Genomic DNA, 15,440 nt, shown 5'->3' on the forward strand with positions numbered 1-15,440 from the left:
TCATAAACCAGTTTGACCTAAATCAGTTAAGTCTGATACTACATGCAACTAGGTTTATCTTAAACCAGTTTCAGCCTTTTGAAAGTGGTTTGTTTATTGAACTTTGGTTCCATTACAGGTTTAAACCAGTTTCTGATCACTTAAACTGGTTTATGTGTAACTTATGTCCCTAGCCCAAATGAGAATATAGAATTGCCAGTAACAGAGATAAGGTTTAACTTTGTCAACTACATCTTCAGTTATGTTGGGGGATTTGCTACAAGATTTTCACAGGTATGTTGAGCTCAGATACTGTAGTAGGGAAAAGGTTTTGAAGGCCCAGTCATTAAAACCTATTTAGCTGATGGCTTTGCAAAATATACTTACTCTTTTAGCCTATTAAATAGACCAAAAAATGTTCGTGGTCTATGTAAGCATCTCTATATGTTTAGACTTTATAAAATACACTAATACTTAAATGCTGTAGCCTCTGAGGGATTGTTAACCAACATCTGAAAATGGAAAGCAAATAACGGTAGCAATCATTGGCAAAAGATAATCATTCTACTCAGTTCACTCTGTTGGCTGTCACTGTAATGAGCACTTCCTGGAGTATTCCCAGATAGGAAAATGACTAATTTTCTTGGAAACTGTCTGATAAAAAAAATGGTAATATCACTGCAATACCAGATACACTTGCAAGGCCTCAGAAGGACTTTTAGGATTACTGCTATATATTTCAATCATTTTACTCAGGAGCAGATTTAAACCTTAATGAACCTTTCATGACAGTATCGTAGGCTAGTGTCAAATAACTTTGGTTCCATGTAATTTCATACTGTAATACTTAAATTGCAGCACTAACACATGCCAGATGAATCTAAACACACACGTACATTTTAGGAAAGAATACCCCAAGGCAAATAACTCAAATCATTCTTTGCAGCTAATTCCTCATTGTCAAAGGGTAACATTGAGAACACTCATAATTCCATACTTCTGGGTTTTTTATCTCCCCTTAGAGTTTAATGCAAGTGCACAGTTCCTTAAAAGCTTGTCATGACTTTTACTTAGCATGTAAATAACATGAATACTGACACTTGAAAATATGATTTTTTCTAATGTTAATGTTGGTTTATTTGGTAGAGTACAGTGGTATTTCACTGTGTATTTTTAAATTAATAAATCATTTTCCTGTGTTAAAAAGGTAGTACCATTGGTAAAAAAAAATGACCAGATTTTGTATACCAATGGAAACCTGCTGCATACAATTCAATTAGACACCCTACTGTAGAAATAATCATGATGAGGTAAAAAGTCAAGCTGTACAACTAATTTTTCTCTAAGAATAGCAAGTAGGGGTGGTTCTTCCAAAGGGCTTCTCTGTTTTTCCCTAATTTGTATATTACAGAAAAAGTGAACTCTGCAGGTCAGAGTTCAAGTGCCTTACCAATGCTAAAAGTACAAGATACAGAAAGAACAGGGAATCTGGGTTTTCTGATTCTTGGCCCAGCGCTCTATCCTCCTCTCTGTTCTTCTGTCATAGCAACAACAGCAACACATACAGTTTTGGATAGCATTATTTGAAATAAACCCCCACATTAAATCCAATATGCAGTAGCAAGGCAATGCACGTTTTACAGTCCATAGTAAGGACTTCAGGGTAATCTATAGCATTCTTAAAGGAGACATTCTGCAAAACCAAGTTGGGTACAGATTTCCAAAAAACCTTCCTGCATAATGGGGCAGTATCTCCCTAGTGGAAGAAACATATAGCTCAGCATTACTTATTAACCTAGTAGTGCCACTGGAGAATGCAAATGGGGGTTAGTATATACATTGTTTGAAATACACAGGCAAATCAAGAAAAAAACCTACCCCAAAATAAGCTTTATTGCAAGAAAAGTGTTGTCATATTGATACAGACCTACAAACAAAACATTTTTTTCTCACAAATATTTGATTAAAAATTTACAATGGTCCCCTCCCCAGAAAAAACACCCAAACTGAACAAAATAATAATAATAAAAAAGTGATCACTTGTTAGTAATCTTTGGTCAGCACCGGTATACAACTGGAAAAAAAAAACCCTGGAGTTGGCATGTTCTTTGGCTGTTTCACATATGAAGTTCTGTTACATGACTAGGTACAGGCACCAGCTGTCAAAAAAGCACCATTGGAGACATACATTTAACACATAATATGGTACAACATTAAAAAAAATTACTACGGTAAACTAAATGTCAACTCATTGTACAAACATCTTTCTTACAAAATAAGCTATGATAAAATGAGGCATACGGTGTATAACTACAGTATTAATGTAAGTTCTAACAAATTGATTTCAAATACACATTTCCCTTGTCTGCACTGCATAATTAGCTTGCACATATGGCAGTCCTGAAACAGCTCAACGTTAGTAAATGGACTATTAATCCAAGCCAGCACCAAATAGTATGATACATCAGGTGTTCCCTTCAAAGAAAGACTCTTTTCTTCAGCTGCCTACAGTAATGCAAGTATGTAGAGCACCTTTTGTGAGAATGAGGTGTTGTGGTAGCACATGTGGTTCCTTGAGGTTATCAGAAGGAAATACAGTACGGTTTGGTCTGCAATGCTAATGGTATTACAAGCAGTCAAGGTATTTTGCTACAGTGGTTGTGCTTCAGCTTCCATTATTTGATATAGCTGATACAGAATAAAGTCCTAGTGACCTGCAGTGAAATATCCTCTTTACAGAGACTAATGTTGTAATTACAGTTCATTTAAGACATATTTTGAATAGTCATAGTTTTGAAGAGCACTTCAGAATATCTAGAGGATGTATTAGTGCTCTTTCAGATCTGTGATATTTTAAAAAATATCCCTATGCTATTTGGACGACTGGCACAAAAACAAAAGGAAACCTTTCAAATCTACTGGAATTTTTTTTTTTTAAGAAAGTAACTCTAAAATGTAATAGCTCAAATTTATAAATCTAAAGAAAAACAAGCACGTTTCCCTTTTTGCTTACATAATTTGTTAATTTCTCCATATATTACTGCATTAAAAATAAATAAACATCTATATTTTTAATTAGGAACTATAGCAAAATACCTAAAGTGTTATAGACTGCTAACAGAAAAAAATAGCTCACATTTTGTGCCATTTAGTGCCATATGTTGACCTCTTGAACTTTAGGCTTTTTTTTTAATACACTTTAAACTGAGGTTATATAAAAGATACAGTAACCATGGTTGCCATTGTAATCAAGCATTTGGCCATGGCAGAGTCAAAGTTGCCCCTCCTGTAGGGTCATTCTGCAGTCTTGGCAGGATGGAAAGATAGAGAGGTCTTTTTCTTTTCTTTCTCCCCCCACCCCCCATCCCCTCCCACTTTTTTATTTTTTCTTTTAAAAGTCAAGTCATTGACTGCTTAAAGCTTTGAAAAATAGACATGCTCAGGTGGATAAATAGATGAACGGAAGTGACTGAAGAACTGGACTAAGTCTGGAAGACAGCTAATAGAATTCAATCCACAGCCTCATTTTGAGAGCTTCACCAAGTTCTCCTAGGAGGTAGTTATCCTCATTCTGGTCTTCCAGTTTCTTGAGCTCCTTCTTCTTGTATAGAGCAACACTAACGATTTCCAGTGTGTAAGTGCCAGGTACAGATCTTTTCTTGGTCATATGCAGGAAACTGAGTCCATCCCGCTGATGGATTCGGAAGATGCCATCATCATTGCCTTGGGAGATGACATAGCGGACGTGATTGGTAAGGGGTTCTATGGCTGGCATGAGTTCCAGGATGTGGTGTTTGTTGCCAAGCCCAGAGTTGTTGAACCTCATCTTCAGAGGAGTGTCAATGTCTAAACTTTCCAAGCTAATCTGTTCAATCTGAGGTGAAAGAGGAGAAAAAGGACCTTTAGAGAGACATACTCTATTATTCCTCCAGCAATGAAAGCTAATGAGTTGGATTAGTAACAGTTTCTGACCTTCTCTCAAACTACAGCTGTGAAAGAAGGCATTGTATATCCTTTCCAGCTGGGAGAACTACTCTGTTCCACATCACACACCCTGTAAATCTTTAGGGCTTCTCACTCAGCCTTAACAGGATAATTAAAGTTACAGCATCAAGTCTACAGAGGGTTCATATTTCAATCCTTCCTCAGAGTTTACATAATTTTATGCTTGCAAAAAAAGTCCATGTGGAGAAAAGGCACAAGTTTAACTGTGGAGGAAAGAAACATGAGGTCCAGTCTCTTCTAACTGTTCAAATGACCTAATTATACTTCAGTGTAAATATTATAGATGAAAAATAGGACCCTGTGCCACTGTGATGTGCTGGAAGTTCTCTGAAAATGTAGGTAGACCACTCTTCATGGACAGTCTATGAGCCTGGTTTCAAAAGATACTAGGTTCAGCATCTCATGGTAAGAGCAATGAAGGAAAGAAAACCACTACACTTGTGGCAAATCAGCTGAAAAAGGTAAATTTCTTTGTAAAACAAACCTGTTTGGATCCACTCCGGACATTAGTCTCCGATGTGAACATATGTAAGCAAAAATGGACACAATGACCTAAAGTTTTGTTTTGACAACACACAAGCTTTTACAGATGCCTCTAAAGAAAAAAAGTTAAGAAAGGACTATGCCTTTTTTGTAAGTAAATACGGTCTCTCTCTCCTGCGTATGAGAATTTCTGCTGTCAGGGTTGATGTGCATTTGTAAAGGTGGGAAGTGGATGGCCCTATTCTACTATATTTTGTGTGCTGGAGATGAAACATTCAGCACAATAAGGCAAATTGTTGGTGTCTGGAGGCATTGGGACAAGTTGTGATTAAATCTCAGGCACGCTGCCAGTTGACCCTCAAGATTTTTTTTTCCATGGGGTGTGTACTTGCTGTGAATATTTCCAAATGAAACTAGGGATTTCACACAGACCTAATAGCACTAGGCAACAATGACTTGTAATAGCTCTTGCCTGACATTAACTAGATATTGTAATAATAATAGGGAGCACTGAATTAAATGAGAAATTAACTATTTCATCGGATGGATTTTTTTACTTTACTTTGAAAACTTCTCTTTGCAAAGTGCTCTTATATTTTGCAGTCAAAAGTGCATAGGTCTAGATATTTTTCTTTTAATCCTAGTTGCAGGGTCCTCTTTTCTTTAGGTTACTAAATAATCCTGAAAACAGTAAATGATGTAAATTTACCACAGTGGTAAGAGCGAAGTGCTGAGCTGTAACCTTGGGTATGCACTGACAAAATAACATGTGCTTGTATATGATTAAAAGTATCAAAGCTGCTTTGCTTCTTGGGCATGTTACTGTTTTCAAGTGACAAATAAGGAAATGTACCCTTTCCTCCATCTTCCTGCCATGGCTGCATGTAGCAATGATATGCTTTTATCTCCAGACACATGCACAAAAGTTTCTCCTCTAATACTCAGCAAACTTTTGGCAAATCCATCATAAATGTAGGTTAATTCGTCCTAAAACTGTTGGACAAATTAGGCTGATAAAATGTCTCCCCCCCACACCTCCACCACTCCTGCCCCAAGAGTGCCCTTACCACAAATGTGTGCTGAGGGAAAAGGAATTTGCTCTCACTATCTCCTGTCATGCTTTTTCACCTCAGATAAATGAGCATTTACAAGGGCAGGGAATAGAGCCTAGGGCTTTCCATTGGCAGGCAGGGAGAGTCGCTTTCACTCTCTCCAGCTCAATGAACATTTCCATATCTTGCACAAATGTAACGGCTCCAGAAGGGAAGAATGGGAGTGCATTGACCCAAAGGACCTACAGCCTGGCAAGTCCTCTCCTAGAAGATATATGTTCAAATCATTTCAAGGAGAAGACTGCAAATGAATCTGGGTTTCTCACATCCTGAGTGCTTTAAGCACTAAGCTACTGGGTGGGAGGGTATTACCACCTCCTCCATTTTGTGAATGACGCTACGTAAAATAGTTGGAGACCACATTGGGCATATTTGGTTTAGGTGCCACCCCCCAACTTTTTTTTTGGTTTTCCCTTTCTAGAAGATGGACAAAACATTGGTTTCAGTTCAAACCTAAACCTTAGTCAATCACATGGTCCTCCTGTCCCTTCCCCTCCCCCCCTCTGCTTTTTGGTATTTAATACCAGCTTTCAACATAAAAGAGAAGGGAGGGTAAGCATGCAAATCTCTCAAGAAATTGCCTTCCAAAGCCAATTAATGCACGAGTTTTGGGAATGATATGCTACAGAACAGAACACCATGAACTCAGCTATCCTGTTCACATATGGAGGAGAGTCACTCGCATACTGTGGGAGTGACATAGCCTTTTGCAGTCCACACTGCGGGAATCCCAAATTCCATTTTAATATCAGATAACTAATGTGCCATTGTGGTGTTCTGCCTGAAGAGTTGCTTAGTTGGCAGGTGTAAGAAATGTTGTCAATACTACAATATGTACATTTAGTACGAAGCAGGATCTCTTTTCCATATCCATTTTCATCTTCACTCAGAGCCCTTTTAAAACTGTGAGATGATTTATATCTTTTGGCCGCTGCCTTCCTTTAACCCCGACAATAGCTTTCCCCTTATTACAACTTTCAGCAGTTGGGTTACTGCCATAAAACAACATCCTGTAATGCAGATAACACAGTCTTACAGCACTGTGCAGCAAAGCGAGGTAGAAACACTTCAGCAATACACAGACTAATGAGCCGTGTAAAGTCTCCCAGACTAAAGCTACATAGCCTAATAGGTGTACATATGCCTTAAGGCTTCTAGCAGCTTTAACAAAAAACGACTACAATGGGAATTCTTCTAAACGCACTTGGTGGTGGGAGCCAATTATACGTTTCCCCCCAACACACATGCCAGTATTGGCTCACTCCCTTCAAACATATGCATCGAAGTAACAGGAAGATATTGAGCCTTATTCAGAAAGAAGCATTGTTCTCTAATGTCAGTTAGTAATTCCACTGCAATATGATTGTCCTCATGCCACTCAGGTTTGAAAGCCTTTCATCATGTAAAAACCCCATGGCTACATGATCCTTCACAGTGACCGACAGAACTCCACCCTTTTCTTCTGCCAAAATCATAGAGTATGACAGCCTGTGAACACATATACAAACTAACTGTAGTTTGTTACAGTATTCACTCACCTCTGCAGGCTGAGTTTCATTCACACTTCTTTTCCTCCTGCTATTTTTCTTTGAATAGCCATTCAGTTTGCACTCATAACATGCTTCTGGAGACAAGGCATTTTCTTCATCTACATCTCCATCCAAAGGCAGGTACTGGCCTTTGTTAAATCCCATCCCTGAGACGCAATGGCTGTTGAACAATGATCACCAGATTAGCGACCCATTTTTCAAACTGGTCAACCTCAAAAAAACCTTTTCATTTTACCTCAGTTTAATCTCTTTTTCACTTAGAAGTGAGAACACAACTCATAGCACTATTACCCCATAAAACTATGAATTTATTGTATTTCATTGTTCTGTACAGTGCAACATACTAAATAAAAGGGTGGTTATGTATTAGGACTGTAATTATCCCTGGTAATCCTCAATACACAGAACAATGAACAGAACAGTTCCTTGGGAAGCCAATTTTCCTCTTGAATTCTAACCCCTATTGGAAACAAGGAAACTCTTCTATTTTGAATTACTTCCTTTTTTTTTGCTTTATTTTTGGGTTGAGCCCTTAACCATAGCACAGATTACACCTTTCATATATAATATTATCTGAGGATTACACTTAGAGGTGAGTTTTAAATGCACACTGTGCTGACAAGCAAAAAGGGAAATACAATTTTATTTAATTTGGGTCACATGCTAGATTTAAAATGATGGTTTTCTGCACTGAATGTAGACAGATTCATACTTTCTTGTTCTTATGCTAAACTGAGCCAATTCTTTATTCTTGTGCACAACACACATACATAGCTGCGAGCCTCTCCCTAATCCATCAGGACACCACTCATTTCTGCAGCTCTATTGGCCTGCTGCATGACCCCTGTCTGAGAGGTTAGGCCAACATAGCTGGCCAGACCGCTGGCCTTGTGGAGTCTACCATCATGCCACACGCAGTAGTATGCAAAGGTTAGAGACTTCTAGTATTCTAACCCTAGTTTTGGTACAGACAGAGTTTTCTGTAAACCTTATTTGGGCAGCTCGTGTTTCCTAAGGGTATATAACTTATTGCTCTATAACAGCCTCGGGTCATGACCCAAATAAGGGTTGCAGGAGCAATGCCGGCAGTGCCGCACACAAAGGACGAGCCATGCCACACTGCTCTCCCAGCAGCAGGTCATGGCAAAAAAAGGTTGGGAACCACTGCTCTATAATTATCATCAATGTAGAATGTGTGGAGGAGAAAGCTCACCCTTGTCCAACTCTGTAATATCCAGGTGGACAGCCACAGAGATAGCCACCTTCTGTATTGGAACAACCATAATTGCAGGGGTTCTTAGTAGAGGAACACTCATTCACATCATGGCATGCACTGGAGAACTGGTCATAGGAAAATCCAGATGGACACGCACACTTGTAGCTTCCGAGTGTGTTGTAGCAAGATGCAGAGCCACAAGCATTAGGGTTGGAACACTCATTTTCATCTAGCAAGCAAACAACAACATGTTATTTATCCAAATGAGAAGATACTGAGGGAAGGAATTGCAGATACGATTTCCAAGAAGCGGTAAATATTTCAGTAATTCCCAATTAATTATTTCTTGAACATGTGCCAAACATGACTCTTGGCAACACAACTCTCAAGATCATTCACTGTAAGCTCTACCACAGTCAAGTGCAGCAGTGCAGGTCTCCCCTTTCATAGGATCAGAGGAAGTGAAAAGGCCAGGATCCTAGTCTATTGGGTCCAGGCCCCTGTGCTCACAGGTTCTCATTCACCAAGAGTTCCTACATTTGCCATATTGAACCCTCCCCCAGAATTACAAAATAGAAAGTAATAAAACCCTTTAAATATATCCTATGAGAGTGGTCAAACACTGGAACAAGCTCTTTTTTAAAGGGAGAGGGGAGTTCAGAATATTGTAAAAGAGCATGGCTCAATATAAGTAGGAACGTCTCAGAAACAGTATTAATAGGGTTTCTGTTTGGGTTCCTTGTTTTTCTGCCCTTAATTCGTTGTGACCATCTTGAATCTTTTGAGCCCATTTTAACAAATTATGTCCTGTCATTATAGTGGTAGGACATTTTCAATGCTTCCATCCTCTTCCTTTACCTGTGGCAAGTTAAAGGGAGTTTTTGGTGTTGGGTGTTACATCTGGTAGTTGTGTGTGAAGGGTGTCCCCAAAGATGTTAAGAATTGGACATACACTTGTCTAGAATAGTTTAGATAGGGATGATCCTGTCTTGAGCAAAGTGTTGGACCAGATAACCCACTGAGGTCTCACTCTACATTTCCATGATTCTAAATGCTTGTGTCAAAAAGAGCATGCTCTAGGGGAATAATCAAATAGATTGTTCAAATCCGGGTTTTATGGAAATTGGACATTTTCTTGTATCTGCTTTATGGATTGCTGTATAGATCGATCAAACTTTTATCCAGTGAATAAGGAAAACAGCCTATCTGTGGAAGCTGCTATATAGATTAGACTACTAAGCATCCTCTCAGGGTATATCCTCACAACTTTTTGTGTGGTAGGAAGACACCATCATTATCCTTCTTGCGGCTGGGGAAATGAGTCAAAGAGAACTTCATAGTTTCACAGTTTCATAGTAGCTAGGGTCAGGAGAGACCTGAACAGATCATCTAGCCTGACCCCCTGCCACAGGCAGGCATGAATGCTGGGTTCGCAAGACCCCAGACAGCTGATCATCCAACCTCCTCTTGAATTTGCCCAAGGTAGAGAGGCGAGGACCACTTCCCTGGGAAGTTGGTTCCAGATTTTGGCCACCCTAACTGTAAAATATTGCCTTCTGATCTCCAACCTAAACCTATTCTCCATCAGCTTATGACCATTGTTCCTTATCACCCCAGGTGGTGCTGGGGAGAAAAGGGCTCTGCCTTTTTGCTGTTGATTTCCCCTGATGAGCTTGTAGGCAGCCACCAGGTCCCCCCTCAACCTCCTCTTGCTGAGGCTGAACAGGTTCAGGTCCTTCAGTCTCTCCTCGTAGGGCCTGTCCTGCTGCCCTCTCACCAAGCGGGTGGCCCTCCTCTAAACCCTCTCCAGGCTGGCCACATCCCTTTTGAAGTGCGGCGCCCAGTACTGATCCAGCCAGCTTCCTTTCATAAGTCTTTGGTACAACCAAACATTTCTAAGTTCAGTACCTTAAATACAAAACCATCTTTGCTTCTTCCCTCAGTAAGAGGGTGGTATGCTGTTTGGCCAAACTTCTCTAAATAAGAGTGCAGAATCCTACATTTCAAATTATCTTGCGTTTTTCAATGGTTTTCTCTCTTGCTAATGTAGGAAACTATAATTGACATGTTAAAAATGCATTGTGTACATGTACATTAAGAGAACTAAAATAGTTTAAAAAATGCCTTAAGAAATTACATTTGGCACAAGTTTATTGGGTATTTTATTGCCATGTTCAGCAGAGCTGGAACTGTGCCTGAAAAAGCACATTTGCTAGGTTTGTAACCAGGTTTTGTTGTTCAGATATAATTAGATCTGACATTTATATGCAGCATGTCTATCCTAATTGGGAAACTAAATCAGATATACAGAAACAAGATTAACTTAGGTGAAAATGCAGTTTTTGTGATAAAGTTAGGTTTTCTTAATGTCTGGGCAGTTATGGTATGCAGACAAATTGCCATGTAATAAAAGTTAATCACATTGTTTACATTTAAGCCCACCACATGAAATGATCCTATAGAAAAAGACTATTTAGAATAGTCATAAATTATTCATATTTACACTCCTCAAAATTTACCACATTATTTTAAGCATAGTTATCATTTAGCACTTAGGTTGAGTCACTGCTTCTCTCTGATGTGCTTTGTTGCAGATCTCTACTAGGACACTTTGAAGCTTACTATGATTTGACTCCTTTCTCATAATTGAGCATCTCATTAAAGTTAAACAATTTACAAAGTTGTTGCTAAAATACTGGTAGTCAAATTCTGATCCGATCACTGGCCACATCTACATGAGACGCTTACTCTGCAGTAGCTTGTTCCTAATGCACAGTAGTGTTGCCAGGCATGAACTGTTACCGCACAGTACTGAGCTACTGTGTAATAGTAACGAGTTACTGTGCAGCAAGTGTCACTAGGCAATGGTGATGCAACACTTTGCCAGTTACGACTCAGTCATTTAGTACTCGGTTATGCAAGAATACAGTGGGCATAACTACGCAGTGGGCGTCTTGTGTGGATGTGCCCACTGTGTATTCAATACTTCATCCCTTCCTTCATATACACCAAGAAATGTCATAAGGTCCATTGTGAAAGTTTTTAAATCTTCTAAAGAGGACCGGGATTAAAAAATGTTAGCTGAACTAGTTATTTGCAGGGCTTCAAAAGCTCTCCTGAACTACATTCTTATTTTTAATTCCATTTCTTCTCGTCACTACCTTACACTAGAGGTGGGCAATTATTTTGGCTGAAGGGCTGCTGAATGAGGTTTGGTGAGCTGTCAAGGGCTGCACAGGTAACCCTGCCCCTTGACAGGTGTCACACCCCCTGGTAGCTATCTATGGACTGGAAGTCCTGCCCCTAACCCCTGACTGTTGCCAGTGGAAATCCCTCCCCTTGCCTCTGGAAGTACTCCTTTCGGCAAGGGAGTTTGCCACCTTGGAACCAGAAAAAACCCAAGTTATATACTAAAAATTAGGGGTGAACAGTTAAAGATTTTTTTGGCTGATACCGATGGCTGATTATTAATCAGCCATATTGGCTGGTACCAATCCGACTGCTGATATGCAGCCCAGCAGCTTGGAGAACAACATCCAGTCAGTAAGTCTGCGGGGAAGGAAGGGGTGTAGCCACAGGCAGCTCATTCAGGGAACAGTTTCCCCTACTACACGCACCCCTGGGGAGGCATGGGGAGCATGTGCCCCCCAGATTTGTGTGCAGGGAGAGGGCGGGCTGCCCGCTGTGGCCTTTTCCCAGCAGAGGGGCTGGGCTGGAGCTGTGCTGGGGGCAGATGAAGGCAGGCTGGGAGATGGCAACACTGGGTGGGGGATTATGTGGGGGGCTGCAGCCACCCTGTAGCCCACTCCTCCCAACACGGCCACTGCTTGCCCTGCCTCACCACTACCCATCCTGAGCCCAGCCCCCTACCGGGAAGAGGCCGATACAGCCCTCAGCCCACGGCGGCAGTCTACCCTCACCCTGCACACAGATCCAGGGGGCACATGTCCCCCATGCCTCCCTGGGGGTGTGCACAGTGGTGAGAGCCACCCCAACCCCCCCAGATGAGCTACCCACGGCTCCATCCCATGACCCGCCCCAGCTCCACTCCCTACCTCAACATGGGGGCCTCAATCTGCACCCCCCAACCTCTTCCTCTCATAGACTTACCAGCAAGAGGCTGGTCTCCAAGCTGCTTGGCTGCATTCCTGGCCACGTGCATGCTGCGGCTGTGCTCATGAACGAGGCATTTATCAATGACATTATTGGTCAAAAAAAGCCGATTGCCGATGCAGGCAACCCCTGCTTAGCGCTGTTAATTGGTTCCAGAAAAGCCGAGTGCTAAGTGAAACCATGTTAAGCGAAACCCATTTTCCCATAGAGTTTAATGTAAATAAATACAATTGGTTCCTGCGCTCCTGCCGGCTCTGGCCCTGCTGCTTACAGCAAGGCACTGCGTGGACTCCGCTAGGGAAGGCATCCTCCTGGCCTCGTTGTTCCACGGCCGTAATGGCCCCTGCTGGCCTGCACCCGCTGGCTACCAACGCACCTGTGCACAGCACAAGCCACCCTGCCTGTGGGGCCTGAGTTGGGGACCCACCTGCCCAGGGGTTAACAGTGAGAACGCAGGGATTAACGGTGAGCAATGGGGCTCTGGCAGAACAGGTAACGGGCCCAGGGATGGGGGGGTCCGCAGGCTCCACTGTGGGCTGGGGCGGGGGACACTGCACATGTATCCTTGAGCACTGGCTCGCACTGGCCCAGGCCCTGTGATCCTGCCAGCCCTGGCCTCGGCCCCCATGCTCCTGCCGCCCTGCTGGCCCTGGCCCTGAGCACTAGCCTGGGCCCTATGCTCACACTCCCCACCGCCCCTTCTCGCCGTCAGTGCTGCAACTCCTCGCCTGCCGGCTGTTCCAGCACCATGTGCCAGAGTGGACCCCGGGCTCCTGCCACCCTGCCCTGGGCCCCAGTGGCCCAGGCTCCATGCTTACACTGCCCGGCCCCCCACCCGCCCCTTCTTGCCACTGCTTCTCCCCACCCACTCCAACACCATGTATTGGAGTGGACCCTGGGCTCCTGCCTCCCCACCCTGAGCCCCACCGGCTGCCACTCACCACTTCACTCGACGCTGCCACCACCACTCCTGCTGCCACTGTTTCTCCCTACCTCCAGCGCTGAGTGTTATAACAAAACCGCTGAGCGCTAAGTAAATCCAGGTAGGTATTTTTAATGAGTGCTATAGCGAAACCCCGGTAAGCGAAACCCCATTTGGTTGCCTGTAACATTAATTTTCCTTTTCTATCGGTGCCGATACAATACAGACCAATATATCAGCGCGCTCATACTAAAAATCAAACATTGACAATAACATAGTTTAATTTTATTTCAAAAAATATTTTTCCGATTTGTATCTGCATTGTGTACAGAGGTGATTGCATAATAGCTCAAAATGAAGTCTTTCTCTTGTATATTGTGTGTCTGTGTGGGGGGTATCGGTGGGTGGGTATAGGGTTTGTGGGGGGCTGTGGGTGTGTGTATGTAGGTATGTGTGTATATGTGGCGTGTGGTGGAGGGTGAGGGTGTGGTTGTGTGTGGGGTTTGTGTGGGGTGTGGGGGAGTGGATATGAGTGGGTGGGTGGATGGGTATGGGTATGTGTGTATGTGGGGTGGGGGAGCATGTGGGTGTGTTGATGTATGGAGGGTGTGGGTGCATGGATGGGTATAGGGCTTGTGGAGGGCCACAGGTGTGTGGTGGAGTTTGCTGGGCAGTGCGTGGGGGGGTGTGGGTGCATGTGTATGGTAGGGGGGATGTGTGGGCTCCCCCATTGTGCACATCCCATGCCCGCCAGCGACAGCAGCGGGTGGAGCCCCCTGGTGGTACATGGTCCTGGCAAGTCTCAGGACTGCATGTGGCCAGGCCACTGGCTCCATTGCACAGGCTGCTGAGGGGAGCACCGCGCGATGAAGCTGGCGCTGCAGGTCATGGAGCTTGGTTGGGCCAGGCCCCTGGCTCCATCACATGGGGCTCCCCACAGAGGAGCATAGCGCAGGTGGAGAACCCAGGAACTAACTGCATGTGAGCCCAGGAAGCCCTGCATGATGGAGCCTTGCAGACCCTGTGCCCCCACTGGCATGGGCTCTTCACTCCTGCTTCCCCACTCTGGGCCCCCGCTGGCCCCGGCCTTGAGGCACCAGTACAGACCCCATGCTCCTGCCCAGCTGCCACTGTGCTCCCTCCCACTGCCCCCCATCCGCCACTGCCACCCTTCCCTTGCACCAACCCCCACCTGCCACTGCTCCCTGCCCACCTGCTACAGCTCCTCCCCTCCCCTGCCGCCGTCTCCCTACCTGTGGGGCAGGGTCAGGGCTGCCTTGTGAGTGAGAGTGGGAGCGCAATATGTGTTGCCCCCATGCGAGTGAGCACGGCTCAGCCCCATGCAAGTGCAGCAGGGGCAACCTGGGCCAGGCCAGATGCAGTGAATTGGTGGGCACCTGCCTGCAGGCCAGATGAAATTGCCTGGCAGGCCGGATCTGACCCATGGGTGGTATTTTGCCCACCCCTGCTTTACATCTTTCTTGCTGTCGTGTTATCTGTTCAGGTACCTTTTTTGAAACTTCACGATTCAAGTATTTTTAAAATCTTCATTTTTGTTATTTATACTCTCCTTACTTTCCGCGTGCCTAATTTCTTACCCTGGTTTGCTCTTATAATGCATATTCATTTTATCTATCCTCCACAAGTTCCTATTGTTGTTTTAATTTTATTACTTTAACTACAATATAATAATGCAACATTTTATTGTTGGTATGTACATGGTCTGTATTCATATTTGATTTTAATTTGGTTTTAATCTCCTTAATATTAGCATATTCTGAGCTAATGCACCTGAATCTTTCTGAGTACCTGTTTCTGTAGTAATTTACATTGTGTTTTTCCATTTATCTGAGAACACTACTCATTGGTTATGCTACAGGTTAGCCAAGACATGACACATGCCAACATCCTACTTTTCTATAAGTTTGGTAGTAAGTACCTGATTAGAGGATGGGGTGGGGTGGGGAGGGGAAGAATAGGGTATATCTATACTCCAGTCAGTGTTGTGACAATAGTTTGTGTAGATGTACCTGAGTTAGGTACAAAAACAGTAACCAGAT

General features: G+C 43.2%; 1 protein-coding gene across 1 annotated transcript in view; it reads right to left on the bottom strand.

Annotated features, from left to right (window-relative positions):
* Nucleotides 1-1,854: 1,854 nt before the first annotated feature.
* LOC102369199 (fibrillin-2) overlaps nucleotides 1,855-15,440 on the bottom strand; it is a 22,952-nt gene continuing 9,366 nt past the window's right edge. Inside the window, exons 6-8 of the mRNA XM_006020733.2 lie at nucleotides 8,343-8,574; nucleotides 7,118-7,289; nucleotides 1,855-3,853 (exon numbers count right to left, since the gene is read on the bottom strand). Of these exons, the coding sequence (XP_006020795.2) occupies nucleotides 3,479-3,853; nucleotides 7,118-7,289; nucleotides 8,343-8,574 (779 nt within the window). The 3' untranslated portion in view covers nucleotides 1,855-3,478. The remainder of the gene's footprint in view (nucleotides 3,854-7,117; nucleotides 7,290-8,342; nucleotides 8,575-15,440) is intronic.

Source organism: Alligator sinensis, unplaced genomic scaffold (assembly GCF_000455745.1).
Source record: "Alligator sinensis unplaced genomic scaffold, ASM45574v1 scaffold227_1, whole genome shotgun sequence".
Lineage (NCBI taxonomy): Eukaryota > Metazoa > Chordata > Crocodylia > Alligatoridae > Alligator > Alligator sinensis.